The sequence below is a fragment of the Tenebrio molitor genome, chromosome 2, assembly GCF_963966145.1.
Source record: "Tenebrio molitor chromosome 2, icTenMoli1.1, whole genome shotgun sequence".
Classification (NCBI taxonomy): Eukaryota; Metazoa; Arthropoda; class Insecta; order Coleoptera; family Tenebrionidae; genus Tenebrio; species Tenebrio molitor.
Genome location: NC_091047.1, coordinates 5,561,707 through 5,589,701, shown reverse-complemented (window position 1 = coordinate 5,589,701; position 27,995 = coordinate 5,561,707). Strand labels below are relative to the sequence as shown.

The 27,995-nt window shown below is 39.2% G+C and overlaps 1 protein-coding gene and 1 long non-coding RNA gene across 4 annotated transcripts; both read left to right on the top strand.

Moving 5' to 3' along the window:
* Window positions 1–4: 4 nt before the first annotated feature.
* Window positions 5–27,379, top strand: RanBPM (Ran-binding protein M). Of its 3 annotated transcripts, none has more exons than XM_069040015.1 (9): window positions 5–249; window positions 19,475–19,639; window positions 19,687–19,892; window positions 20,745–20,929; window positions 20,987–21,099; window positions 21,259–21,777; window positions 26,155–26,297; window positions 26,359–26,470; window positions 26,542–27,379. In XM_069040015.1, exons 1-9 carry the CDS (start codon window positions 57–59, stop codon window positions 26,673–26,675), a joined length of 1,770 nt encoding a protein of 589 aa, XP_068896116.1. In that variant the 5' UTR covers window positions 5–56; the 3' UTR covers window positions 26,676–27,379. The 3 variants fall into 3 exon arrangements, with proteins under 3 accessions (XP_068896116.1, XP_068896117.1, XP_068896118.1); XM_069040016.1 differs by having other exon boundaries at window positions 19,475–19,648; window positions 19,702–19,892; XM_069040017.1 differs by having other exon boundaries at window positions 6–249; window positions 19,702–19,892.
* Window positions 8,307–16,740, top strand: LOC138124843 (uncharacterized). The gene is made up of 2 exons (XR_011157297.1): window positions 8,307–8,915; window positions 8,965–16,740. It is a non-coding gene; the product is annotated as an uncharacterized lncRNA (long non-coding RNA).
* Window positions 27,380–27,995: the final 616 nt, after the last annotated feature.

Genomic DNA, 27,995 nt, shown 5'->3' with positions numbered 1-27,995 from the left:
GCTGCGACGACCATGCGCCTTGCCGTCCGTCGACGGAAGGGAAAGGGAGTTTAGAAATGGCCGCCGTGAGTAATGGTCGGAGTGCGATGGATCCCCAATTGGAAACGCAAAACGTTGTGGTGGACCGTTTAAAAAGACTGTATCCCGCCGTGAACGAGGATAAGTCGCCGCTGCCGCGCGCCTGGAGCCCCAAAGAAAAGTACAACTACATCGGACTGTCCCAGAACAATTTGCGCGTTCACTACAAAGGTAAGTCCTTTCAAGGTTCGCTTCGGGAGCTGAACGGCCTGTCACGCAGCGAATTTTTCCCAGCTCGTCGGGCATGGCGGCGGCCGTCGGCGGGCCCGGCCGCGGGTGCCATCGACCGTGGGCCCCCGGTCCCGTCGCGGGGCAAACAAAGAAATCAGCTGATCGTGACACGGGGTGAGCTGACTGCGCTCGCGGGGGCGGCGGTGCGTGCGGGGCCCCCTGCGCAGCTGCGTCGGCCCCGGTGGTCGCCTCCCCTACCTGGGCCATCGCCGACGGTTTCAGCGAATTCCGTCCGTCATGACTTGTGTTTATCAGATTGATCAAAATAATGCGCTCCGCACTCCAACCTCCACTTTTCGCTATTTCTGTCGTCGTGGCCATCTTTATCGCTTCTGCCGTTTCTTGCCTCCGTCCGGTTAATTGCCGCATCATCGCCACATTAATCGTTCGATTAATTAACATAAACAATCATGATCACGTTTTGTTGTTCCCAGTCGGACCGACATAACCTCAACGTTTTTATTCGTCGCCAACCTTAAAACGTCAAAAGACAACGCCGATGCGATTCTACCCTTTTTGCGGGTTTTCTAATATGGAGGGGGGTTTTTGACAAGATGTGACTTGTCAAGTTTTGGACGCTCAGCTGACGGCCATCCGACATCGAGCTTTGGCTAAGAAAACCGCATTAAAAATAGACACACACACACCACAACAACATTCAAAATTCCAATTATGTTCCTATTCAACTCGAACCTTTGTTCGGCAAGGCAAATTCGCAACCATTTTCCCCCAACGCGCCATCTTCTTTTTCGATTTTCGATTTGTTCGCAAAAATTACACTTCCGTCGATACTTTCAAATTTGGTAAATAACCTTGAACGAGGAATTGTTGCGATTGAAGATAATTCCATACAAGTCACTCATCCTAAGTTATTTATAAGATGGCTATTTTCAACACAGACACGACATTTTCTTCGTGCTGACTGTGCTTTCAGGAAGCGCAAACTAAATTTTGACAATTGTCTGGAAAACTAAAAAAATTGACCAATCGATTGTCACATCAACTGTTAACAACCTGTGTTAAATTTACCGAAATCTACTTTATTTTCTCTTTTATCAAACATGTACCCTACAATTGAGACAATTTGACGTTAAATAAACAATTTGTGAAAACGCACAAGTTTTTCCTTTTCAAACCTTTGTTCGTCGAACCCCATTTCTGACAGAAAAATAAAAATTGCAGAATGGAATGCACCAGTAAACTTTTTATCACCATTAACATCTCCGTACCACACATGAAGACTGTTTGTTTTGAGGTAGAAGCAGTTCTGCAGCTTCTGCCTCATAAACGTCATAAACCAGCTTTAAAGAGTCGTGTCTTAAATTCCTTTGTTGCGAAATTAGTTCTTTTTCTTCGGTGGTAAAAGAAACAGGCCAGATTTGTGTGGGGGTGTTGATGGTGTCAAATTTTACGTCCCCAGCCGACTCTCATTTTTGCAGCACTCGTCGATCACTAAAAATCGGTGGAATTGTGACACCCAAATGCGCATTTGTAAACAATATTTTAAACATCTGCCAAGAAGTCTCAGGGACGCGCCGATTTTAGGTTATCGTCCAATTATAAACGGTAGGGAGGTTCTAGCCCACAAAAACAACAATCGAAGACTCGATTCAGAAACTGTGGTCGTCGCACCTGAAAAGCAGTAATTGTGCCAAGTTTGTGGTGGTAACGCTGCAAAATTTCCTTTCACCCGTCGAGAGTTTCTGGTATTTGCGTGACTCAAAACTAATGTGTCAACAGTATTTTAAAAACGAACATGGCAGAACGGAGCACTATAAATTATGTCCGTGTACAAACAATGCAAGGAAACAATAAAAATGTTCTAATGGGGTTTGTTGTCTCAAAAAATTGTTTGATACGAGTCGTTCAGATAAAGTGAAGAGCATCGAGGATTTCGATTGAGCAGAGTAGAAAAAAAGAAGTGGCGACAAATAGGTACTTTACGAAAGGATGTCATCAGAAATCTCATTGAGACGTTAAAGTGTTATCTTAGTTTGACTCATACAGTTATCGACCAATCAGATGATTGCGTTCTTGTACAGTTCCAGACCAATTTTTCGCAGTTGTTTCTTTGTTGAATGAATTTTTTGGTGTTTTGCGACGGTTTCGAAACGCGTCGCTTCAGTTTGATAAGGTCACATTTAATTATTGATGATTAAAGGAAGGTAAATAACTGTTGCAAGTCGTGGAGGTCAAATCAATCGGTTGACATGAAATTTCACAAGCGGAGTCTGGAATCGAGAAATGGGAAAACGGAGAAGACTCGCGAGAGTTTTTTGCAAGTTTTGAGAAGCAGCCGAACCCGAAAGCGATTTGGCTGTCGAGATCGCAGCGATTCCGCCATTAGGAGAGCGTCCGCTTGTGCAACATCGATACTCCCCGAGCGACCGTCAAAAAAGAACTTATCAGAGATTATCCTTCTCGCGGAGCCCGAGGCCCCGTCGCCGCCATGATCCTTCAAACCACGTAAATAAATTGCCGTTGACCTTCCGTTATCTTTCGCAACGGTTTCATCACGTCGCGGCCGACCGACATTGTTCGATGTTATCTCGGCAATCGTGCGAGGATCGGATCGACGCGGCGTCTGCCATGATGGAGGCGACGAAACCGTGTTGGTAAATAAACAGAGGCAAGGTTGGAGTCGGTGCATCCGTACACGCGCCTCCGATTTTTTCGCGATCCCCGTTATAAATAGTCCTTCTAATTCGGACGAGATGCGGATGCAGTCGGCCTTAATCGCGCAGGATCTGCTGGGCCGCAGGAAGGTGGAGGTGAACGTCCCTCCGCACACGCATCCATTCCTCGCCGCCGCGGAGGCATTAACCTTCGCGGAAGAGGTCTTGGTGGTGAACGGAGTCGCGGAAATTTGTCGCGCCGAGGTCTTTCGCCAAACCGCTCCAAAGGTCTTCGACTGGCAACAACAAACGCCGCCGATCGCCACTCCGCCAGGTTGTGATTGATCAATTCCAGTGGCGAGTTCAAGTTCTAGAGCAAACCTGCGGTCTGCCCCCGAGGTGATTTGATAAAAGTGGACTTGTAGGACTCGGTTCCAGTTTAGCGCGCGATTATATGACTAATTGAAAGTCATCAACTGTTTGGAATTTTTTCGACAGTGCAAAAACAAGTGTAATTATGGAAGTGTATAACGCAACGCCATTATCCAGAAACTCGAGTTTCTTGATGGAACAACGGACACAATACGGAACACCGACGTACAGATTTCACCGCGATTGCGACACCATCGACCGCTTTTACTAATTATGTTTATTCTATAATCGGCATAATCCATACCGATCGAAACCAGAGCGTGAAATCACCATCATTGCGTCTCTGCTCTTGTCATTGGTTGCCGACCGACGTGCAGGATGTCCCTCTGGGTGTGTGCGTTCGCCTTTCGAAATCTGCAAAAGGGAGATTCTCGTTCGTCAAGTCGAATCGGAGATTCTCGTCGTCGCAAAGAACGCACTCGGGACGATTTGGAGACAATGAGAGACGAGTGGCAGCTGCTAATTTGACGGAAAATTACTCCATTAGAGTTTCTGAGGATAAAGTAACATTACATGATTATCGAGTAAGCCCCAATTACTGTATTAGTCGCATTGTGCGAATCAGTCTCGTGGTTCAAATCTGTTCTGCTCGTGCGGTGTCAATGGATACGGTGATTGACTCACCTGTGCCTCTGGTTCGGCATTGTGGGCTTTAATTCGACCACTCTCATTAGCAATTTCCCCGAAGGGTAAATCCCCCCAGATGACCTCCAATCGAAGCCTTCCACACCGATTCCAGCGAGCGTTCGACGCCACAACAACAGCCAGTTTTCTCCAAATATGGAAGCTGTCCGCAATAAATACTTCAAACAATATTCCGCAAATAAATTTTACTGCCGTCATACTCGTGCCGATTTCGTACAAATCTAGACCGCGACCGTTGCGTCTTGCGAATTGATCAACCGTGAGGTTTTCCCTTCCCGCGAATCGGAGGAGACGGATTCGGGTACCGATTTGAACGATCAAGCGGCAGAAGTTTGACCCGATCTGGCGCAAACAAAGCGCCCGGAAGAGATGAATGGCCTAATGAAGTTGTTGAATGAAATCAATTAGACACCACGGTGCAGTGTCAAAAGTTGTGTTGCCACATCGGGACAATGCACCGTTACTCAAATCGGAAGTGATGTTGTACGGCCTCGAACCAATCAGGCGATCACATGTTGATCGATGATTGGAACTGTGGTTGGTTCTTTACCAGAGGTCGAGGGAACGTTTTGACGGAAAGCTGGTAAATTCGGCATCAAAAGACGAGATAATTGAAGAGCAATAAAATTCCATTGTTTTGATACGCAGTCGAAATTAGCAGTTGACCTGGAGTGGGGTTTATGACCTGCGGCAAGTGCGTAAAAAGTATGATAAAGCAGATCGAATCGCAACGTTTTGTTGACAGAAGCAGAAGACTGTTGATGCTCACAGAAGAATTTAGAGTCTATTTTGATGGTGTGGTCGACCAAGAGAATTACAAAGACTAAATTGGATTAGTTTGTCGCAACGTGGAGTCTAATTTAAGATTATTGAACCAGTTTCGGTGCCAACACGCATCTCTTTTCAAATTTTGGGGTAATTTTCATTAGTGTCAGTTGAGCCATCAAAATATATGTATGTTGTATTAAATTTTCTTTTGAAGTGACGCAGTTTGTTGAGACTCAACAGGTGCACGTGGTCACTATTTCACGCATTTAAAAGTCTACAAAAATTGATGCTTTAGGCGCTAAATTTGGATTGGAGTATTTCATGCAGTTGCACCATTTAAATGTGATTCTTAATGTAAAGTCCTCATCACCATTACAAATAAAAATAATACAGAATGGATTTGCTGACTTTGTCAGTTTTGAATAATTAACTTTTGCCCAACCATAACCGTTACTCGTGTCAATGCCCCCATTGTTACTAACCCCACTATATATTTTTTTAATTGTTGTGCTACCACTGTATGACAAGGTCGTACAACTTTCGTTTTAATTTTGTCATTTAGGGAAAGGGCAAAGACAATTTTCCAGTTTTATTAGAAGCAATTGCGTTTTTGTGATCGTACATGATTACACATAGATATATTTTTTTAAATGAGATTTATTCAGCTAAAGTTATTCCTTATCTTGTTATGTATAGTGGTAAACATAAAGATAGCAAGGAACTTGCGTGTACAGTTTATCTTTTGCAAAACAGAATATCAAAGAACTAACTTCGTTTGCAGTACAAATTGATCGCTGTCAGTTGTTTACACAGTGCTCATTCACAAATTAGAATTCATCAATTTTATACCAAGCAGCTCCTTGAACGAGTTGTTTTAAATTATTGCAATCGTGGACTTTAATGAGCGATAAATATCGTCCCACATGTTATCTATCCAGTGTTAATCAGAAGATGGTAAAGGCCAACGCATGACATCTGCTTCTTCTTATTCTCCACTCCTTTGTTGTGTTAAATTGTTGTAGTCGCGGTTCTTAATTGAACCATCAATATTATTCCACATGTTTTCTCTTGGGAAAGTATCAAGACCGATGCGTGCCACAGGTTTTGTTTTTTGAATCAATTTTTAACAACTTTAGATGAATACGAACATCGAGATCTACCAAAGAATTTAGAATCGATCGCAAAAAATTAAACTACCAAGTAAGAGGAAAAAACAAAGAACATGAAGGAAAAAATCTTTGAATAGTGTAAAATGTCTCATACTCGTAGAATGAAAAACGAGACTCCAGTTGACCACATTTTACAAAGACTGGACTCCAGAACAATGAAAACATGTTGTTTGGAGTGACTGATGCAAATTTTCAAAGTGTTTGGTTAAAGAAAAGGAATTTTGTGAAATGTTGAAAGAAAGAAGATGAATTAGTGTCTGTGTGGGGCGGTTTTTTCGAAGGTGGAGTGAGTGGTTGAGTAAAAGCAGAAGGAATTCCTGGATCCACTTGAATCTTAATTTTGGAAGAACACTCCAAAAATTGAAATTCAAGAATCTGAAGAAAGAAACCATTATTCCGCATGTTTTCTCTTTGGAAAGTATCAAGACCGATGCTTGCCATAGGTTTTGTTTTTTGAATCAATTTTTAACAACTTTTGATGAATACGAACAATGTTTGAAAATTTCGTGGTCTGACTCGAAGGAATAAAAGGTGTTTTCAAAACGGGTTTTAGTGATCTTCCTCGAGTGCTGCAATTCGGTCATCCTCTTCCTGATTGTGGTTTCTTCCAAGTTGGCAAAATATTCTTCAGCAACTGCTTCATTTGTTGAAAATGTTTTCCATCTAAGATGGGCTTTAGGGAAATGGAAAATTCTAAAGGGGTCACATCCGTGAAACGAAGTGTGCGTGGCAACTATCGATTCATGGGCAGGTGCGTGAGCGTGTGTAACAAGAACTTCTTTGCCATTCCTGTACTCTTTGAAATTCTCTTTTTCAAGCTAATCTAAAATACTTTCAAATGATGTTCTCACCTTTCGACTGTAACGAATCATTATTATCCCTCCGGAATATCAAAAGACACCAAGATCTCTCTGGCGGACGGAACTGGTTTCGTTTTTTTTTTTTGAAACAGGACAAAGAAATGGTTCGAGATTTAATCAGTTGTGATAAACCTTCTAAAAAAATCTTTCGTGAATCATCCTTGGGACTTCCCAGCCAACGTGTTTTTGCTCAGGTGTCAACAATCGCTTGCAAAGAATCTCTCTCACCTAAAACTTCGTGCAAGGTGCGATACACCATTTCAGTTGAGGCTCACGACCTCAGCTTTTTCACATACTTTCAATTGCCAGTCCCTTAACCTTGAAGGTTTTACGAATTATTTCATCACTTCTCACTCTATCACTGTAGAATCATCTTGAATGTTCTCACGACCACGTTTGCAAAAAAGCTGTCCACATTTTAGTCGTCGCCATGTCGATTGTAATTTCGGTTGGGGTCATGCCCTTTTTAAGAAAATATTTTATTACCGCCCGGTGCTCTATACAAATAGATTCTCCTACATACAAATTCGTGACCGATAAATTTTAACAGACTATTGTTAACCAACCGTCCAGGATGTAACTTTCAAATTTTTTCCATTTGGATGCAACGATATTAATGTAAAATCCTTCGAGTATTACTTCTTGGAAGTACTGTATCAAGTTATTGTGCAGAATGTCCTTGGGGGATTTTATCCCAGATTCGAAAAAGCCAAAATTCGACACCACGTCAAAGTCAAAATATTTTTTTCTCATTTTTTAAACTCGAATAAAATATGTTTCAAAATCAAAAATCCACCACCTGTTGAATTATGTTGGCAAAAAAAAAGAAATCCCTAGAATAAGTTTCATTTTTTTGGGTTGGCCCAACCTTCCGCCAAAATTTGACCTTCAGTTTGTCACAAATATCAAATTATAAAAATGCCTCGGAAAACAAGAAATCTTTTAACCGCTAAATTAAAGCGAGCGCTTATTAAGTGCTTCGAAGAATTTAAAAAACACGCTGAACTACGACCAAAACGACTGTCAACAGTTTTATTTCATAACCCCACGTTTTTCTGACCCTTCCAAACACTAAAAACAAAAGTTGGCGACGTTGTCGGTTGTATTTTCGAGGTAGAATGCAGTGTTGGTGGATTTTTGATTTTGAAACAAATTATAAAGTAAATTCAAAAAACTCCTGGACTGTCAAAATTACATTTTAAATAAAATGCTTGTTTTGACTGTACTTGGATATAAAAAATTTTCGCTAGAGTGTATCGATATCAAAATCTAGTTACAAAATATATTTAGGTTATGTTTTCATTTTTAATCATTGAACTAAAAATGTTTTGAATTATTCATTGCTTCGAACACTTGAATTGAAATGCAGCAACTAAATGAATTAGAGCAATTTAATAAAGTTTATAAAAACACTCAACAAACTGAAAACAAATTAAACAACAACCAAAATCAACTAATCTGTTTCATTTATTCAGAAGAAAATTATTTAATACTTAATTAACACTTATCTCTCCAAAATGTTGATTTGTGAATCACAAGAACGAACACCAATTCTTAGTTAACAATACTGGAGCGGCTGTGGCACAAATTTGTAATTTCTTCCCGTTATTATGACTTTTTTGTTTGTTCCTCATAATAATTTCTTATGGCTCTCTTCTCGCGCGCCAATAGAACCACCCTAGTCCGTTTTGAACTTTCCATTTTAACCTTTTTACAAAATACACTTAAATAATTTTCCAATTTATTTGACAATGTCAATTTAAACAAATGAATAGTTTGAAAAATTAAAAAATCATTGATAACAACTGGGCAGTATGAAAGTAACTAGTGATTTAACCAACCTAACAACTGCAATTTTGATTTTGACAGTCCAGATGTTTATTGAATGGACTTTATGTATATGCCATTCACGATGTTTTGGCATAAGGGGAGGCTATGATTTCATTTTTTAACGTTGGATACATGTTTGATTTCTGTCATCTCTGCTGTCACTAAAGTGCCTGACATGCGGACCTATCAAAATGAACGTAACATGTTGCCGAATTTACCGTAATCATAATTAAGCGACATTAAAACGTATTGATGGTGTTTGTATTAGACTGCAGAACATATTTTCAGTAAGTTACAGTGAAGTCAAGTTCTTTTTATGTATAAATTCAATCGTAGGTGAGTACAAGATAAATATGTAGCACGGATAGTGAAGGAAGAAACAACGACCCAATTGAAATGGCACAGGGGTTTTGTAAGCCCTATTATAACTTCGCGATAGAGTTGTGAATTTATGGCTTGAGTCTATTTTAAAATGTACTCCTGAAATTTGCCAACATTTTTGTAGATATTGTGAAGAACTTATTTCGGAAGATTGGGCAAAATTAATGAGAAATCTTTCATTTGAAAACGTTCTTCCTTTAATAATTTCATTAGGAGAATCTGACTCGGAATTTGATGCAGGTAATGATGATTCAGAATTTTCTAATGAAATTATGGAAGTTGAATAGTTTTGTTCTTTTTTTTGTCATGGACGATGGGTGTGTAAATATTTTGCAGAAAGATTCGAATAAAGTAAGGCTTAATAAGTAGGTACAAGATTTTATACAATCTAGTTCTAGGAACGTTTTGGTTAAAATAAAAAATTCATTGACAAGTTACTAACTGGTTGGTTAAGACACTGTATAGGTGGGTTATCTAAGTGGTGCAGGAGCCACTTTAACTTTCGGTCCCGGTCCCTACTATTCTGTAGTCTGTTCAAGTCAGTTTCCTGTTTTGTTAAATTGGATTAAAAATGTGTGAGTATTGTTCTATTGCAAACTAGTAAAACTGACAACAATGCACTAGACAATGACGCAGTTTATAACCTCAAACTTAGAAAAAAATAACCTAATTCAACAGACAGCTTTACTGCCAACTTAAATGCACTTTTTCCATAGCCTCCCCTTATGCCAAAACATCGTGAATGGCATATACATTTTTCAACAAATAGAAACCCGATCTTTGCCTTGTGATTTTCAATTACGATGACCCTCTGCTACTTCTGGAACCTATTCCTCCTCATCCAAACTCTTTGACTGGTTTAGTCTTGTTGTTGAACCTTCACCAAGTCAGACGTTCTGATAAGTTGACAAACTGCAGACTTGTAATTTGTCAAATTTTGTCAAACTGTCCTCGTTGGACCAAAAATCACAAAAATGTCCACTTTTCGTGAACGCCTCTCGAAATTGCTTTTGTTAAAAACTTGTTCTGGTTTGGTCCACTGCTGTATTGAAAATATTAAAGTTAGAAACGCAAAATGCGTTGGAGGAGGAGGAGCTCCCTGCTGTGGTATCCTTGGCTGTAAAAACTAATTACCCGCGAGGTAGTGTGACAGCGGTGTTGGCGTGGAAAATCCACATTAGGAGTTGAAAGAACGCTTCAGAATAATGCACATTTGATTTATTCGTGTGATAACGATAATCGAACAGTTTTCCTTGATTGAATGGCAAGCAAATAAAATGTACGTCACGTCGAGTCCGCCTTTTTGGGTCGCCTTCTTCCATCCAGCTCCCGTAGTCTCGTTGCAATGCGTCACTCTATCGATTCCTCTTGAAAAATTGAAAATGTTATTGTCGACCGTTCGACTTCCTCGTCGACGACTCGCTCAATGCCATCCCCTGCTCGTGCGGATTCCTCATTCCGTTGTCTTAACCTCGACGACAGTTGAATAAATAATGACGTCGCTAACGATTTCCCGGTGGGATCGCGGTCGGTCGACGAAAGTGCGTAATTGCATCCACGTTGGGTGCAAACGGCGGCACCAGCCTTGACCCACTCGCATTCGAAGTGCGCGCCCACGCCCCCGTCCTCGGTGTCGTCGTTGCGCCGCCGACCGTGCCCATGACGGTGACGTCAGGATTTGCATCCGCGGCCGTCGCCGTCATCCGCGCTTTGCTCGACCACCATCCGGTCGCCCTCCCCGTAGGGTCGATGCACTGCGGAGACGATAATGGTCCCGGTCGACTCCTCCCCGGCTCCTCTGCTGGGCCGCAACGGTTTCGCGATTCGGTGGAAATGGAAATCGTCACGGTTGCAACGGCGAAGAGAAAGTTTGGAGTGCTGAGCGAGAGTCGAGGGGTTCTTCGGCGGCGGAGGCAAAGCTGTGCAGTATCGACGTTGGGTTCGACGAAAGCCGCACCAACTTTCTTATTTATTTTTCATGGAATGATAATTGATCGTCTAATTATATCGACGGACGTTTTGACCTTTGGCTCGTCAAAATTTAAATCACGTTACAGATACGGAAAAATTTAATTTTTGTGATATTTAACTTGTCGCATTTCTTTAACTCTCTCGTGTACACTAATGCTTGCCACGTGAAAACTTATCTGAATGTTGAAAAGCGATTAATTGTCTTTACTTTGTATCGCGATGAATATTCTGTGCACCAAATGAACAATTAACTATTTAACAGGGGTTTGAAAAAAAATAGGACATCGAGAAATTTAGAATCGATCGCAAAAAATTAAATTACCAAGTAAGAGGAAAAAACAAAGAACATGAAAGAAAAAATCTTTGAGTAGTGCAAAATGTCTCATAGAATGAAAAAAGAGACTCCAGTGGACCACATTTTACAAGAACTGGTCTCCAGAACAATGAAAAAATGTTCTTTGGAGTGACTGATGCAAATTTTCAAAGTGTTTGGTTAAAGAGGAATTTTAGTGAAATGTTAAAAGAAAGAAGATGAATTAGTGTGTGTATGGGGCGGTTTTTTGGAGGTGGAGTGAGTGGTTGAGTAGAAGCAGAAGGAATTATGTGAAAAGAAGTTTAGAGAAATATCTTGGAAGTCTCAGAAGAATTGATGAGGAAAGAAGACTGCAGAAAGATCTTTGAGAAACAAGAGGGTTGGTTTTGATTAAGATAAATTGATGAAGATTTCATGCAGGATAATGAAATAATCTGAAGCAAACTTCAAAGTTGTTGAAGGATTATTTGGCGAAGCAAAAATGTTACGTCGTGTTAAAAACTTTGACTTCAGAGTCGAGATTTACACTTGATCAAATTATTACAGAATTAGCTGAATCGAGGTGTTCATCTAGAGAACAGTTTACAAATAAATTAATGGTCTTCTCTTCTTATCGTTTCCTGGATCCACTTGAATCTTAATTTTGGGAGAATTTTTATAAGAAATGACGAACACTCCGAAAATTGAAATTAAAGAATCTGAGGAAAGAAACAATCTTTTGAGAGCTTTTTATTGGTGTTAATTGTAGAAGATTTTTGTGTGTGGCAAAGGAAGCTTTATAGAATCTTTATGTACAGCCTTTCACAGTCATTTTCGAACAACACTTACTAGAAGTTTTCAAAGAAAAACAAATAGCAGAATGCAAAACCGACATACATAGATGACCCCGATGTCCCAAGATTATATTCAATATAAAAAATGTAGAATTTGCGGAATAGTCATTATACGATACTTGGACAACATTGTAATGGGTATACAATGGTTGCAAAATATCGCAAATTTGCCAAACAGCAGGTGTGGAGTCCCCACTAAAACAAATACATATTTTGCATAAAGAAACCTTCAAGTCGGTGCATTTTTGCAGCAGTGAACGAAAAAATTGAATATGTAATATTTTCAAAACCACTAATCCAGTGGCAACAAAATCGATAGCCCTGGAGTCCTCGTCGAGAGAAATATTGAAAAAAAAAGAGAAATTCAAGTTGGTTTTTTGCAAAAGTTATCGCGAATGAATAATAGAGACAGGCAGAGCTGCCATGTGGAAAAGCATTTTTCATTGTGTTTTAGGAGTGGGACAATTAGAATAGTACATCCTTCAATGAGCGTATAATGGTGGCTGTTATTCAAGAGGATGAAAATTGCATCACGAGCCGTAGGCGAGTGGTGGAATCATCCGAGTGAATAACAACCATTATACGCGAGTGACTATACTTTCTCTACAACTATACCGAGAAAAAACGATCTTTGAAATTCGAATTTCATTTGACAATTAAAATTGTCCGTGGTTTAGCGGTTACTACGCGTACGCGACTTATTGTTTACAAACGCATTCGATTGGCGATCTGCCGTTGTGGAATGAAAATACGAGGGATGTGATTGGCCAACAGTCGTGGATTTCAGTATATTCCAACACGGGGCGTGGAATTGATACCATTCGTTCATTGAATATCCAACACGAATTTATTCATTCTTTAGTAGTCGTGGAGAAACTGATCTTTTTTCTTGTTTCTTTATGAAACATGGAAGTAAATTTTTTTAATCGTTTATTGTTTACGTATTGGGTGATTCAAAATGATTATGGATAAGTATGGCAACTATGTACGAACATTTATTTGGCAACTGTGTGGGTGGGGTATAGTTGACATTTGTATGACATTTCATATGCGCGCATTTAATTTTTTTATACCATTGCACATTAACTTGACAATTTTCAAAATTGCGCGACTATGAACTGTCAAAGAAATGTCAACTCTATCTTACCTACAGAGTTGCCACATAGATTTTCGTACATAGTTGCCATACTTATCTACAATCATTTTGAATCGCCTAATATTTTCCTTCATTTCCTACAACAGTTTTCCATTATACCGAGTGACTATCAATAATTGAAAATTATTTTGTTATGTTGGTAACACATTTGAAATCTTTAGCAACATCGTTAGCATGACAAACAAACAAGACAGTGTACTTCGTGACTTAACCTAACCTAAATAGAAATGATGACAGATAATGCACGAGAAGATTTGCACTACCAACTGTATCAGTTTTGCCAATCCACTATTTTGCTTCAATCATTTATAGTCACTCGGTAGATAATTTTAAAATTTCAATTATCTGTCTAAAATGTCTCTGGTACTAAAAAAAGGTATCCAGTTTCCAGTTTAAAACAATTTTCCAAACTCCAAAGTGAGTGAGAATCTCGTGGAGGCAAGTCTGGGAAATATGAAGGAAATAGAAATATTTTCTATCCAAACTCCCTTGAATTTTTTTTCTGATATGCGACTTACCGTTGCTTTGATCAAAAAGAATCCTTATTTCTTCTGTAAAATATGGACATTTCTGTCTACAAATCATCATAGTAGACTTCTTTCATTATGGTCTAGTTGAGATTTAAAAACTCACATGTGAATCAACAATTTAATCCGCGTCTCACCATTTCTTTATGACAAGCAGTTGACGTATTATCTGTTGTGCGTAACCTTATTACATATAAAGGAGGAATAGGATTCATTTTTCATCTCTTATTGGAATCTAATTGCCCAATCAGAGATAGAATCCACAAATAGAAACTCTTTGTTGAAGATTTGTTTTCTTCTGGTTATCCCAATCAACCCTTCGTGAACACTTTCGCTATAATCTTATCGTAGCAACGCCATTGAATTCTTCAGATAGTGCAAGTCTAACATCACCCCTCGAGCGGTGATCTCCACATAAAAGGTATTTACCTTTTTTATATTTTTCGCTCATATTCTTGACACTTTCTCCCTTGCAGCGGCGATCGTGCTTCCTCGATGCAACTCAAAGTAAAACGTAAACTGTGTTAATAGTTATACCACTGTTGCGTGACAACAATTCACCAACAAATTCATTGCATTCACCTCACAGTGTAGAGTCAGTTGCATTTCGTATCTACCCGATGGCCAAGTCTCAAAAGATACAAACTTTGTTGTCACTTTTTGTCTCGTTTCTGAGTACCAAGTCAAGCATAATTTTTTATTTAAATAAATAATCGTAAATAGAATAAAAAACGAAGGAACTTTATATTAATAACATAATTACATAACATTTTTGTTTTATAATACAAAAATTTCCGATAATATTGCGGAATCTGGAAAAGTGCCCCGAATGCTTGCAGCGTTTCCACGTTGAATGGCAAGGGAAATCCTTTCGAAAAGGAATTTCTTTGATTTTGAATCGCCTGATTCCGCGATAAGTCAGTTTCCGATGACATTAATGAAATCATAATCGTAAATTGTTTCGTATTGTTAAAAATCAAAATGTGTTCGAGTCGTGGCGGTGTTTGGACTATTTTGATCAAGGACAAGGAGTGAATCAGGTTCTTGGCGCTGCAGTAAATTCAGAAGTCGCCATAAAACATTAAAAGTGATTTACACCAACGAAATTCCACCTTTCTCCAAAGCTTTTAATTCTTGTCGGCTCCATTTCCATTTCAATCCAAGAAAGTGGTCGGCGCAATGGTCGATGCGGGTCAGCTGAAATTGCGAATTTTCCCACAACGTCAGAATAATTATTCAAGCGTTCAGGCCCCCAAGAAAGATTCTTAGCGTGTCGCTGTCGACTGGCGCATACCGTACAAAAGCCAAAAAATCTGTTGGAATAATTTTGAAGGGTCGAAACAAGAATCTGGAAAGGGGCGACAGGTTTTGGGGATACATCCGAGCCGAGGGAAGATTTGTATGTCTGGTGGCAGCAGACGCGGGGCAAGGAACTCGCCAGACAGGTGGTATCGAATCCGAATCCTCGACCGCCCTCCGACAACCCCCAGGTCGGCGGCCTTGGGGTCGCCGTCTCACCGAGGACATCGAGTGGGCTCTCGATGCATACGCGGTGCATCGTGAATTAACGTCCGAGAGATAAATCAATAGCGTCGTCACTTCTTGCACGCGCCCCCCGGATTCAACAGGTCCGACGCGAGATCGTGGATAAGCCGCCAGATTCGAGATTAAAATCCGGCGAGGCGTGACGCGCGATTCGCGTTACGTAATTTTTTTCTATCGAACCATTCATCGAAATTGCGAGCCGATGAAGATTTATAACTGTTTCGAATTTAATGACGGCCTGTGCATAACCGACAACCACGCAGGTATTTCGTCGGTGGGAAAATCAATGTGTGTCGCATGTCAGCCACTCCACACTATCCGGGTGGACCGTCGAACCCTTGGAGGTACAGGGTGGCGCACGAAAAAATCCTATGGAAAATACATTATTCCGCTTTGGATTCCAAACCGGAGGGTCCGGGTTCATCACTTTCGCGGAAAAAAATCTAAAAGGGGGGTCCCGGTGGCGACTGCGGTTGTGACAGTTTTAATAATAAACTTGTCCATGCGGGTCCCAATTTATGGTCCATTCGAGATAATAAATGTCACATTTTGGACCGGCGAAGATAGTGTGGACATAATAATTTTAGATTGCACGGTGCGTGACGCAAGAAACGATCTGTAGAAAATGTGAAACTGACGTAAAGGTCTTGCACTCAAATGAAAACATTAATTGCAGTCTTTTATGGTTGTGCGAATAAACTTGGCGAATGGATTAGCATAACTAAATAGAACTAACACCAACGAATTCTTATCTGTTCGGATTTTTCTTGGTAATTAATGCTGCATGAGCAAACTTTTATCAAATGATACGCCACAAAGACTAACCAACCAGTCGGCCGATATTTTAATTCAGCATAATTTGTTTGTTGCACGTAGAAAAAGATTGCTCAGTTTCCATTTTTCCCACTAGACGGCGCATCGATCACGATTTGACGTCAGTGATGTCTGTCTGCTGGTTTTGTTTTTTTGACGTTCCGGTAGTTGTCAACATTTTTAGACGAAATTATTTTGTACGTTTTTGTGAACAGCGACTTCTGAATAGATGGTTCCAAGTTAAACACAAACCAGTTGGCTGATATTTTAATTTAATATGTTTGTTGCACGCGCGTTGTGCAGAAAACAACAAGAAAAAACTAGATCTGCTTTAGACTTTTGCGTCGAATTAAATGGAAATGCATGTTTGTGGTTTCACAAAAGTGAGATGTATCGGGCGTTCAAATGAAATCCTGGGCTGAGTAGGCGTTGGAAAAATTAAACCGTTTAGAACAGTGTAAAGTTTGAATTTGCCGCCGTTTGACACGAATGACATTTGTTTATGTTTAATCGGGACATAATAGAACATGTTTGTTTTCAGCAAAGGGTGCCCTTGGATATTTGCTTCGAAAGTAGGAATCGTTACGTTATTCTATTTTTGATGTAAAACATTACAAAGAAAGAAAAAAAAGAAAAATTTTTTGGCTCTAAATTTTAGGTTAGCTGTCAACATACTCCAATTAATCTACGCTTTAAAAAAAGCACAACAATTGACGGTTTCCAACGCCTTCCCAGCCCAGGATTTCATTTGAACGCGCGATAGTAACGGTGACTGTGATAATACAATTTATTGCAAAATACATGCAAAAGTAACACACCGAAAACGAACGGCAAGCGAAGTCTGGATCTCTTAGTTTCACTTGTCTTAATTTATACAGTTTCTTAATTTTGCAATTTCCGTTTGTCTCGTATGTAGTACATTCCCGACACATCCGAGTTTTAAGTCGGTTTAACTGAGCACCTACTTCACCATTTGCCTAATGCGTTCGGAGTTTACCTTGTTTTTTTATTTTCATTTGTTTTTACAGCCACGTAATGCGCTTTAGAAAGAGTAATTACTAATTAGAGCAAAGGTGTGTCTTGTAATGCCTCGTCAATAATATTTTTTCACTGAAAACACTTATTATTATACTCGATTGCATTCTTTAAAACAATCACTTCCACAATGCAAAAGTCATAAATAATTTAGAATTGCGGTAGGCTACATTTTACAGCGCGAGGTTTTTAGAACAAACAAAAACCGAACGATGTAAAATGCCTACCGCATTAGTAATGTATTAATCTTTTTGGCCAACGACCCATTCATTATTCGTTTTCTCAAATTTGAAATTTGTTGTAGCCAATAATTTTGCACAACCTGTCAAAGCCTGACATTTGATTAATGAAATAGCAGAAAGTTATCTACTATACCGATTATTGGGTTGCTTACGATTTATACCACAAGATGGTGCCATCAGACTTTAGAAAAAAAAATTAAATTATGTTCATTTTTTAAAACTAAGCGGATCAATGGTAGCGGTATCTTGTCTTAGTATAAATGGACTTTATTTACGATAAGGCAACAGTTTTTTTGAAGGTGAGGTATAAAATGACAGATAGTTTGGTTAATGTGCAAAAATCAAGATACCGTAGCTGTTCAAAATGTGTAAACATGTCATTTAGAGTTGAGAAGGCCAAAAAGATAATTTGTTTGTTCTTATCCAAATTATAATATACCGAGTGGAATCCTCGGTAATTTCTCTTCTGCACTATTCAATTTGTTACTTTTTGATTTTTCGCTGCCACGAGAAAACCAATTTTTCTCCTTTTGCAAACTGAAAGAATCCTGGATTTGCAGGCGGAACTTTTCAGCCTTGCATTAAAATAAAACGTCACTCTGATTACATCACTCAACAACCAAACGGGATGGATGTAATCCTACAAGTTTTTTTCTTATCATTTTTTTTACGAATTTATTACAAGCGAGACAAGCCATAAAAAACCTCCCGAGTGGAACTAACGAATTTATTTTTCCGCCGACAAATCATTAAATAGACAAAAATGGATTTTGCTACTCGAACCGTATGACTTTCAGAAACGTAAATAAATGTGAAGGAGTTTCATTCTTCTTCGCCAACTGTCTTTCACTTCTCCGTTTCTCTGAATTAGTCCACGCAAAAGTCGCCACTCGTAACTGCGAGAGCTGACACTCCACACCTGACCCACATTGTCGTGATGTTTCAAAAACGTACACAATTGCACACTCTTGAAATGGAAATATTGCTTTGTCCTTTCCCGCAGCAACCCAAAAACGTCTGACTTTTCCCCAAGTTGACATTCAGGCGTGCGGCGCATTTAATGAATGGACGAAGAGAGACGACCGGCGATGGTAGATTTTTTGCAAGTCATCGGACAGCGTCAAGAAAACACCTGTTTCTTCATTCCGTTGGTGGGCTTTTCCCTCACGCTTCGGCCAACTTTTGTTGCGCACTCCATGAATATTCTGGTTTGATTTGCATCTTGCCATAATTCGCATCCTGGAATCATTTCCCAGCGATCTGAACCGAAACTTCAGACAGGCCTTGAACCCCATCTGCATCTCGCAACAGCAGTTCTGAATATGCGGACCCGACTCGCAGAGAAAGACTTAGAAATCGAAATGTAAATCAACTAACCCCTCCGTCAAACCATAATGTAATGACATTTGAACTAAAACTCGAGCACAAACATTTATTTTTTATATTTTATTCATGTCTTCCAGTCCATATCGACGTTTTTACGATTTAAAATCCCTTCCCATTTCTTTTCAAGTGGATTCAAATCTGGACCTTCTGGTGGTCTTTTACTTTTTAAATAAATTTTAACAGACCTACCTAGCTGCGATCGAGACGAATCTCTTCGGGAAAATTAATTTATCGTCGGTCAACCTCCCCGAGGGTACTGCGTGTTGCCCAAGAATTTTTAAATATGTTTATTTTTCTTTCACTCTTGCCAACTCACCTGGCGTAGCAGAAACGCATCACCAAATAAATTAGACGGGCCGACAAAATTTGACTTTGTGAATGGCGCCGTAAATAATTTATGCGTCAATGTTTTATAGCTCTTCGCGGAATGTCTAGGTGGACAGTATTTTGATTAACTTTCAATGGCTCTTTTAAAAATATTCACAAACTGTATAATGAAGTTTGTGAATCTCGGCATAACATCTGTATGGACTCAAAAAACCCTGTGCCATCATCAACTCTTCACCGTGTTTCACTTTTGCACCGGTCGAACTTGTCGGAGACCCTTGGAGGAGCTTGCGAATTAATTTGGTTGTTCGTTTCAGGTCACGGCAAGACGCACCGAGATGCGGCGAGCGTCCAGGCGACGCACCCCATCCCCGCCGCGTGCGGCCTCTACTACTTCGAGGTGAAGATCGTCAGCAAAGGGCGCGACGGCTACATGGGCATCGGTCTGTCCGCCCAGGGCGTCAACATGAACCGATTGCCAGGTAATACAAGTACGTGGAGGTGTACCAATCGATGTATCCTTAATGAGGTGGAGTTCTTATAGGTTGGGACAAACAGTCGTATGGTTATCACGGCGACGACGGCCATTCGTTCTGTTCGTCTGGCACCGGTCAACCGTACGGACCCACCTTTACGACGGGAGACGTCATCGGATGCGGCGTCAATCTCATAGATAACACGTGTTTTTACACGAAAAATGGCCACCACCTCGGTACCGCCTTCACCGACCTGCCTGTAAGTGGTGGAAAATGGACGACCGCGTCGACACACCGAAATCACCGTGTCCGGACGTGATATTGATCTATTAATTCGCGACCAAGGTTTATTGACTGTGCACTTTGATTGGATGTTTCCATAGCGCGTCATATTCTCTGCCACTCGTTACAGACAATATTTTCACTCGAACGTCGAATCGTCACTTCTAGATTAGTTCGGACGAAACTCGAACCCCAGACGCTTCTAGTCCGCAACGTAATCAACGATTCGGCTTTGAATTTACAAATCTTGACCCTCCTCCAGAGTTCAAGTTCACTTGTCATATCACAGTCCACATCCACAGTTGCATTTAACTTCGCATCGTGACAGCTCATCAATTTGCATTCCTCGATTCTTTTCCGGCACATCCAATTTGATCGCTAATCAGGACGAGAGTCCTTGATGGAGCATTTTGTCGCTAAAAATAGACACCGCATTCGTCGAAGACATTTTCAGAATTGTGCATAAAATTCGAGGAACAAAATTAGAGCACACGAATTGACGCCAAGAAAAAATTGTCTGACGTCATATTTTGCGCATTTTAAATCAGCTTTATCAAAACTAACGTGAAACACAAACGCACACAATTTATTATGTATATTTATGTCCGGACATTTTAAAGATAGCCCCACCCCACAAATTTAAACGTTTCGAACAAAAAAGAATTGCTTGGATTTCATTTTTTGCCGCCAGATGGCGCATCTCTCATAATTTGATTTGACGTCACCACATGTTGGCAGTACTGTCTGTGTGCTAGGTTTTTTTGACGTTTCTGTCAGATTTTTAGATGGACTCGGCAGTAGTTTGTAATTTTGTGTGTAAACTCAACAGCCGAATTTGTACCCAACGGTGGGTCTTCAGACTCCTGGAGAGGTGGTAGACGCAAATTTTGGACAGGAACCGTTCGTCTTCGACATAGAGGACATGATGAGAGAACTGGGGACGAGGACGAGAATGGAAATAAACGATTTTCCAGTGCCAGAAAGTCACGGTGAATGGCAAGCCATATTGAACAAGTAAGTTCGTTTTTTGGTGGTTTGAAAAGTGTTTTTTTAAAACCGTGTTTTTGGCAGGATGGTGTCGACTTACCTCGTTCATCACGGCTATTGCAATACGGCGGAGGCCTTTGCCCACATCACCGATCAACCTTTTAACGAAGATATAGTATCAATTAAAAATCGACAAAGTGAGTGAGAAAGAATTGCGCTCGAGGACCCCGGTGACAGGTCTGGCAGTTATTAAATCGAAGCGGGCGGTGTTACGCGTTGCCAACTGTCACGGCTGTCAGTTCTGGGGGAATCGAGCGTACGTTGGCGACAGTGATAGTGTGACGTTTCGTTTTCAGAAATTCTAAAGTTAGTGTTAGCCGGTAGGATGGGGGAGGCCATCGAAAGGACGAGCAGGTTGTACCCAGGTCTGTTAGAATCCAACCAGAATCTCCTGTTCATGCTCAAATGCCGTCAGTTCGTCGAAATGGTGAACGGTTCGGACGTGGAGATTTGCCATAGGAAAAGCGGATATTCACCCTCGTACAGCGTCTCGCCTAGACCCAGCAGTCCAATACAGACTTCTGTAATACAATCGACTAAAAGTTATAGCAATAAATCGAAACAAAGCGTGGAAGAAATGAATCAAAACAATACGACGCCCACGCATAACGGTAATAGTTGTAGCGACGTTCCCGTAATACTCACTGACGACGGCGATGTCGAAATGGACACCACGGAGGAATTCCGAAACGGGCACGGCGACTCGTGCAACGGCAAATCAAATAATTCGACCAACGGGTACCAAAATGGTAATAGCCATAGTAATAACGTCACACAGGATGACAATTGCTGTGATAACGAAGACGAAGATATGGGTAAGTCGTCGAGTTGCACGAAAACCACGTCAAATTATCGTAGAACGGTCGATAATCGATGATTTGCCGAGTGATTTCGTTCATTGTTCGCCCGGATCACGTTTCATGACCTATTGTTTCTTGTGCGAAAATTGTTCGGCCTTTTGTTTGTTTCCATTTAATGAATGCCGAGGAAGTGATGCAAGTTGTTTGTCAGAGCCCGACTCGGAAAATAACGAAATTAAAATCTTTATTTGCACTGGACGAATAAAAAATGACTCAGGTGTTGCAATTAGTCGAGCGAATCATATTTACTTTCACGTTTCGGGGGTCTAAGGGGACGCAGCGTCGGTTAGCAACCTGTCTTGAAAATGATGACTTGGCCTCTAAATTTAGATTTCTTGTGACGAACGTTCGTCGTGCAAAGTTTACTTACCTATTGTGTGTTATTGTTTTATTCATAATAATTTCGCATTTTCAAATAGCCATGACTCTTATTTTCTTTGTCTCAAGAAATGGTTCTTTTTGGAACAATTTTTCTGTAGTTTCTCGTTCGTGTACACGTTAATTAGGAAAAATTCAACTTGGTACTTACGTGGCAAGGTCCGAAGTGTTCAAAATTGCGGTTTTAAAGTGTTCACCTTCACTCAATTAATTAGCCAACGAGAAAAAGCTGTGCCACCCTAGAGTTGGAATAAACAAATTTGGATCTTGGTTCATAATGCTTATCTATGGGGTGTCGAAAAAAATCTGACCGAGAGTGTTTTGAAAAATTCTACAAAAGCATGTCCAGCAGCATATGTTACGTTTAGCCGAGTGGCAAACCAATCACCGCCGATCCTGCACCCATTGCGAAAATAAATTTCTTCTTTTGTAATAATGGATATCAGCTGGTTTAGAAAAAAAATAGGGTTAAGAAAGTAAAGCACAAAAAAAAAGTAGAACTTTCTCTAATTGGGAGTTAAATTCGGCAACAGTGATAGCTACAAGGTTTGATAAGCTAGATGATATGCAAAATAAACAACGTTTGGACAGTACTCTCCAACAGATTTTTATTTGCATATCCCATATAAACCATTCACGATTATTTCAAATTCGGACTATCTATGAAAATCTGACATTTTAGTTGGCAGTATTGTAATTTGTCTTAATAAATCTATTTTAGGTTATAATTCAACCGAACACTGCTCCCAAGTTGTTACATTTTTTAAATAATTGAACGCATTAGGAACAATAATCGTAAAATTGTAATTGAAATGAAACATACATATTTGTAGGGCAGTCCTGGGTAAATTCTTATTAATTAAATTAATGAAGGAATTGACAACAATGCGAATATTTAAAAACGAAACGTCATATGACCGGACCTGACAAAAAAATATCGCGGCCTCCGGCGTGTTTAAAATAATCGTGAACGGCATATACATGTTTACGCACTGCCGTCTTTTGTTTTCGTTGTTCAGCTCGGTAGAAACTGTTTTTTTTTTGGAATTTTTTTCGTTGGCAAACTCTTATTGTATTCGCTTTTTTAGGTTTAGCTTGTTTTTCATCTCCTCCCATCGTTGCTTACATATTTTTTTTTCAACGTCCATTCTGTACAAGTCCCCTTTTTTCTCATTTTCATGTTTTATTATTTTTTCCTTTACACAATGATAGCAGACAATCCATGTGTCTATAAAAGAACGTATATCAATAGTCCTCTGGAATTGTGACATTGTGAGGCTTTTGTATTGTGTCGAACCGTTGAAGCCGTCAAATCAGATGTCAAATGTCAAATTATTAGCGTTAGTTCGACGTCTTCGTTGTTTTGCTTGTGGTTTTCTTCAGTTTTTCTACATTCTAATTACTTTTCATCTTACAACAGTCTTTATTAAAAACCTGTCATTACTCATAATCTCTCTTTTTTTTTTTTATTTGGTACCACAATATGCTACAGAGCGTCAAAAATCAAATAGGTACGTTCGAATTTCACACGACAATTGATATTAAACACATTGTAATACCAAAAAATATATACAATCGAAGTTACATGTGAAAAACACTTAATTCTTATTTGAAATGTCATTACTGTCATTTAGTTTTTTATGCACGCATGGATGCACAAGATACAAATTGAAATCATTCTTAGGGAGTGTTTTACATGTATATTTGAATTAAATTTTTATCGGAATCCTGGTTTGCGATGGACAAATGACAGCAACTCTACTGACAGGCACTTACACATATCGGGTGTCAATTTCACGTCAAAGTTGGCGTCGAAGAGTTGATTGTGAACGCAGCAGTCGTCAATCTGAATTAAAGTTCATTCACGTTGGATTTTCCTCGTCAAGGTCAAATTATTTAATTTTTTTGGCAGTGCGATATTTACTTCAATAATATTTTAGTTGTGTATGTCGCCAATACGGTCGAATAAAGTAACCATGTCATGCGTAGACTGTAGAGGTTAGGTCGAGATAGGCATTTTTCAGTTCTTGGCCACATTTAATTAACGCAATTTTCAAATTAGCTCTTAATAAAACCTTCTTTTTTCTTTCCGCCATGGTAAAATTAACCAGGCATAGGATAGGAATAGAATTTTATGAAAAAATCTGTGACTTTATTCACATGTCAAACTAAGATTCAAAATTAAAGACGTCAAATAGCTCTAACACGATAATGTGGAAATTACTAGGAAAAGAGGTGCAGGTTTGCAACATGACAACAATTTGACAGGAAAAATCCAACGTGAATGAACTTTAGATTAAAAACACAAACAACCCAAAAAGTGAGGTTAGATTAAAACAGCACTATCAGGGTTGTAATCCGTGGTGCGTTCACAATCGACTCTTCAACGCCAACTTTGACGGGACATTTTAATGAACACCCGATAGATTAGACGAATTAAGCTCTAGGACGTTGAGTTTGATTTTCATAGGTATACTCCGTACTCTGGTAGATTGCACGTTTTTTGACAGAAGACAGACACAGAAACCAGTTTGGCGGGAATTAATCTGCAGGGATACAATGGTTTTCTACATAACGTGAAACAATTGAGATGGAGAGTTTAGTTTAGCTTTATGTTTTGGAACTAGAATCACCGTACGGAGTATAACTTTGATGATATTTATTTTTATAATATACAAGGTGATCAAGATGGATTTTTTATTGTTGAAAATCCCGAAAGATAACATTGTGCATTGTGGTTTATGTTGCTAACTAATTTATTCTTTACTTTAAACTGAAAAAAATCGTGAACTCTTTATATGGCGAAAATAAAGAAAAGAATAACGGTGCACTGTTTACTTAATGTCATTCGTGATAATTATCACCAAGTTGTAAATGTAACTGCACACAGAACGTTGCTGACTGACATCATTCTTTTGGTTTTTCTTGTTCAAAATAATTTTTATGAACGGTACACGTTGCACCCTTTTAAAAATGAAGCGAAACGTAATGTATTTGTATATACAGGGTGTTGTAACTAAAATGCGTGTGTTAATTTTAACACGAAGTAGAGCTTGTTAAACGAAACTTTTTTTCTATTTGAATTTTTTACGAACAAGCGTCACAAATCGATTTAAAAATTGGAATAAATCGGCCATCAAATACAGGGTGATTCTGAAATAAGTTTGGAAAAAAAATGTGGAGTATCCTTGACACAAAATAATTCTGCGTGAATGACTTTTGGAGGTGAAATCAAAAGGATGGAAATTACCCTATATCCTTGTATTTCCAACGCCTATGAATAGGGAAAATTTGTCCGAATTTGTTCTCTTCATTAGCAACCATTGTTACATCAACTCCACAATAAAGTGGTAGGTGCAAGCACACTGCTTTGTAAATGTTTCTATGGAAATGATCGAGAGGAGTAACGTTACGTTTGTGACTGACGGGCACCTTTGATTATTGTTGTTGCTAAACTACCAATATAATTAGGTAATCATCTTTAACTCAGCAGCGTACTAGCAATTTTGACCAAATTTTCAATCATTTGTATCTCGAAAACGAAAAAACTTTTATAAGAAAAATGTTTTGTCAATGACTTCTTCTCATCATCACCAATTACCGGTTTTTTTTTCAAACTTATTTCAGAATCACCCTGTATATACCCGCCTATGGGTAAGAGCGAAAATTTTCTGTTGTTATAGAAACGCAGCTTTGTCAAAAAGTTACATTGTTATAGAAAAAATAAAACAATTAAAATACGACTAGTTAATCACACAAAACGACTCGTTTGGTAAAAATTGGGGGGCAAAAAAATCTTGGAAAACTTTAAAATGTTATAGAGAAAAGTTTCATAAACTGGCGAGTTCTTCCACTGGTTACAATTAACACACGTATTTCAGATACACCCTGTATATATTTTTAAATTGATTGTTGTACCATTATTTAGCATGTATTATTTTTGTCTTTTTGCAGACGTGGATGTGCCAGTCTGTCGGAAGACGTGTACGAAACCGGCAGTCGAACGAATCCTAGAATTTGGTAGAGAATTGTACAGTATGAGCCAACGATTGACAGTAGACAAAAATTCTAGTGAGACAAATCAAAAAATGTTGGAAGTGAGTGGGCGGCGACGGCGGCGGTGTCGGTTAATAACGATTAACGCTTTGTTTTCCCCAGGATGCATTTAGTTTATTAGCTTACTCCAATCCGTGGGCGAGTCCCGTAGGTTGGCAGTTGCAGCCCTCGCAAAGGGAGTCTGTCTGTGCTTCCCTCAACTCGGCCATCTTAGGTAAATATGGGGTGTGCGAGAGCGGGAGTGGTGGTGCGTGCGGCGACATGATCGGTGGTGTTTTTTTGTAGAATCAAATAAAAAGCCCCGAAAGCCGCCTTTAGAAGTCGCAATCGCGCACGCCCATGAACTGGTCAAGTTGATGTCCACGTCGGGACTCGGCTCGTGTGCCTTCGCATCTTTAATCGACATTCTCGATCAGTGACCTCTCTCGTCGCCCTTCTGCATAATAATGCACTGACTGCCATTCTCTTCGGAGAGACGATCTAACTGGTTGCGTCAAATTGTCCAAGAAGAGGAACAGCTTACTTATTCCCAATAGTTACAAGTTGCAGTTAAACATGTCGCCGTCGGCGGAGCGTCGACGGTCGGTTACATAACGGATGGCGGTGGTCATCATCAGTTTTAGTCACAAACAAAATTACGTCACAATTGAGAGAAACGGATCACGATCTATCTATTCAAAAAACTGTTTGTATCAATGAAAATAAAAATAACTGTTTTGCCTCGCCATTTATTGAAGGGTTTTTTCCTTGTGATAAACTTTACAATCGGTTAGAGAGGAAGTCGTGTGTATTTTTTCTTAGATTCATTTGTTTGTTATTTTGATTTTATGTCTATAATTGGCTACTTTAAGTAAATTTTATATTTTAAATGTTTTTCGTTTGTAGTTTTATTATTTAACGTAATTACGCATAAAGTCACATTTAACAAATAACTCGATCTGGAGTTTAGATAATTTCGCTGTAAGTTCTGGACGTTGTCATTATGAGTTGCAATGGTACCACGTTTCGCGGTGTTTTTAAAGAAATTTTGCAAGAAGGTAGACATAACGAGTAGCATAGTTTATTTGTAAATATGTTATACATAATTATGTTATTACTCAAATAATAAACTAATATTTAATTATTTTTTTTATTTTCTTTTGATTTGTCCTTTCGTTGTTACTTTCGAGATTTCCTCTCTCGTAAGCGTTGAGAATCATAACGAAATCATATCAACATCGATCAGTTACCAGTTTTAAGTCGCCGCTACCCGGCGCGGGTGTGAATAAATAAATAAATGCTCTCAAAGATGAAGTTATAATAAAGCATACTTGGTAGATTGTTACTTAGTAAAATTATCAGGTCGAAAATAGAATTTAATATACAAAATAAATACAAACTATCAGCTGTATTCCATTGTAATTAAGTGATTTAAAATCGTGCACTAACACTCTAGCTTGTCCTCAATATTATAATACCTAATTGTGATAAATTCTTGTCTTGTAAAAGATTGTGTACGTGCAGTGATGTCTTGTGAAAAGTTAATCATGTAGATGGCGTTGTTTTCATATTTTAAAACTATGGGAAAAATAATGTTATAAAGAAAAAAATGATAATCGTAAGAATATAGCCGTTATTTTTTGTATTGGATTGATATTTCAGGTATCCATTATTTTAAGTTTTATTGAAATGTCGAGAATATTCAACATGTATCTATATTTTTAAATTACGTTGTTTTAAAGCGAAGTGTTTGATACAAA

Excerpts from the sequence above, each read along its gene's own strand:
- RanBPM (XM_069040015.1), top strand. The coding sequence starts at position 57 with ATGGCCGCCGTGAGTAATGGTCGGAGTGCGATGGATCCCCAATTGGAA. Across the intron at positions 250-19,474 it reads TTTGCGCGTTCACTACAAAG|GTCACGGCAAGACGCACCGA; the intron begins GTAAGTCCTTTC and ends TGTTCGTTTCAG. Across the intron at positions 26,471-26,541 it reads CCTCAACTCGGCCATCTTAG|AATCAAATAAAAAGCCCCGA; the intron begins GTAAATATGGGG and ends GTTTTTTTGTAG.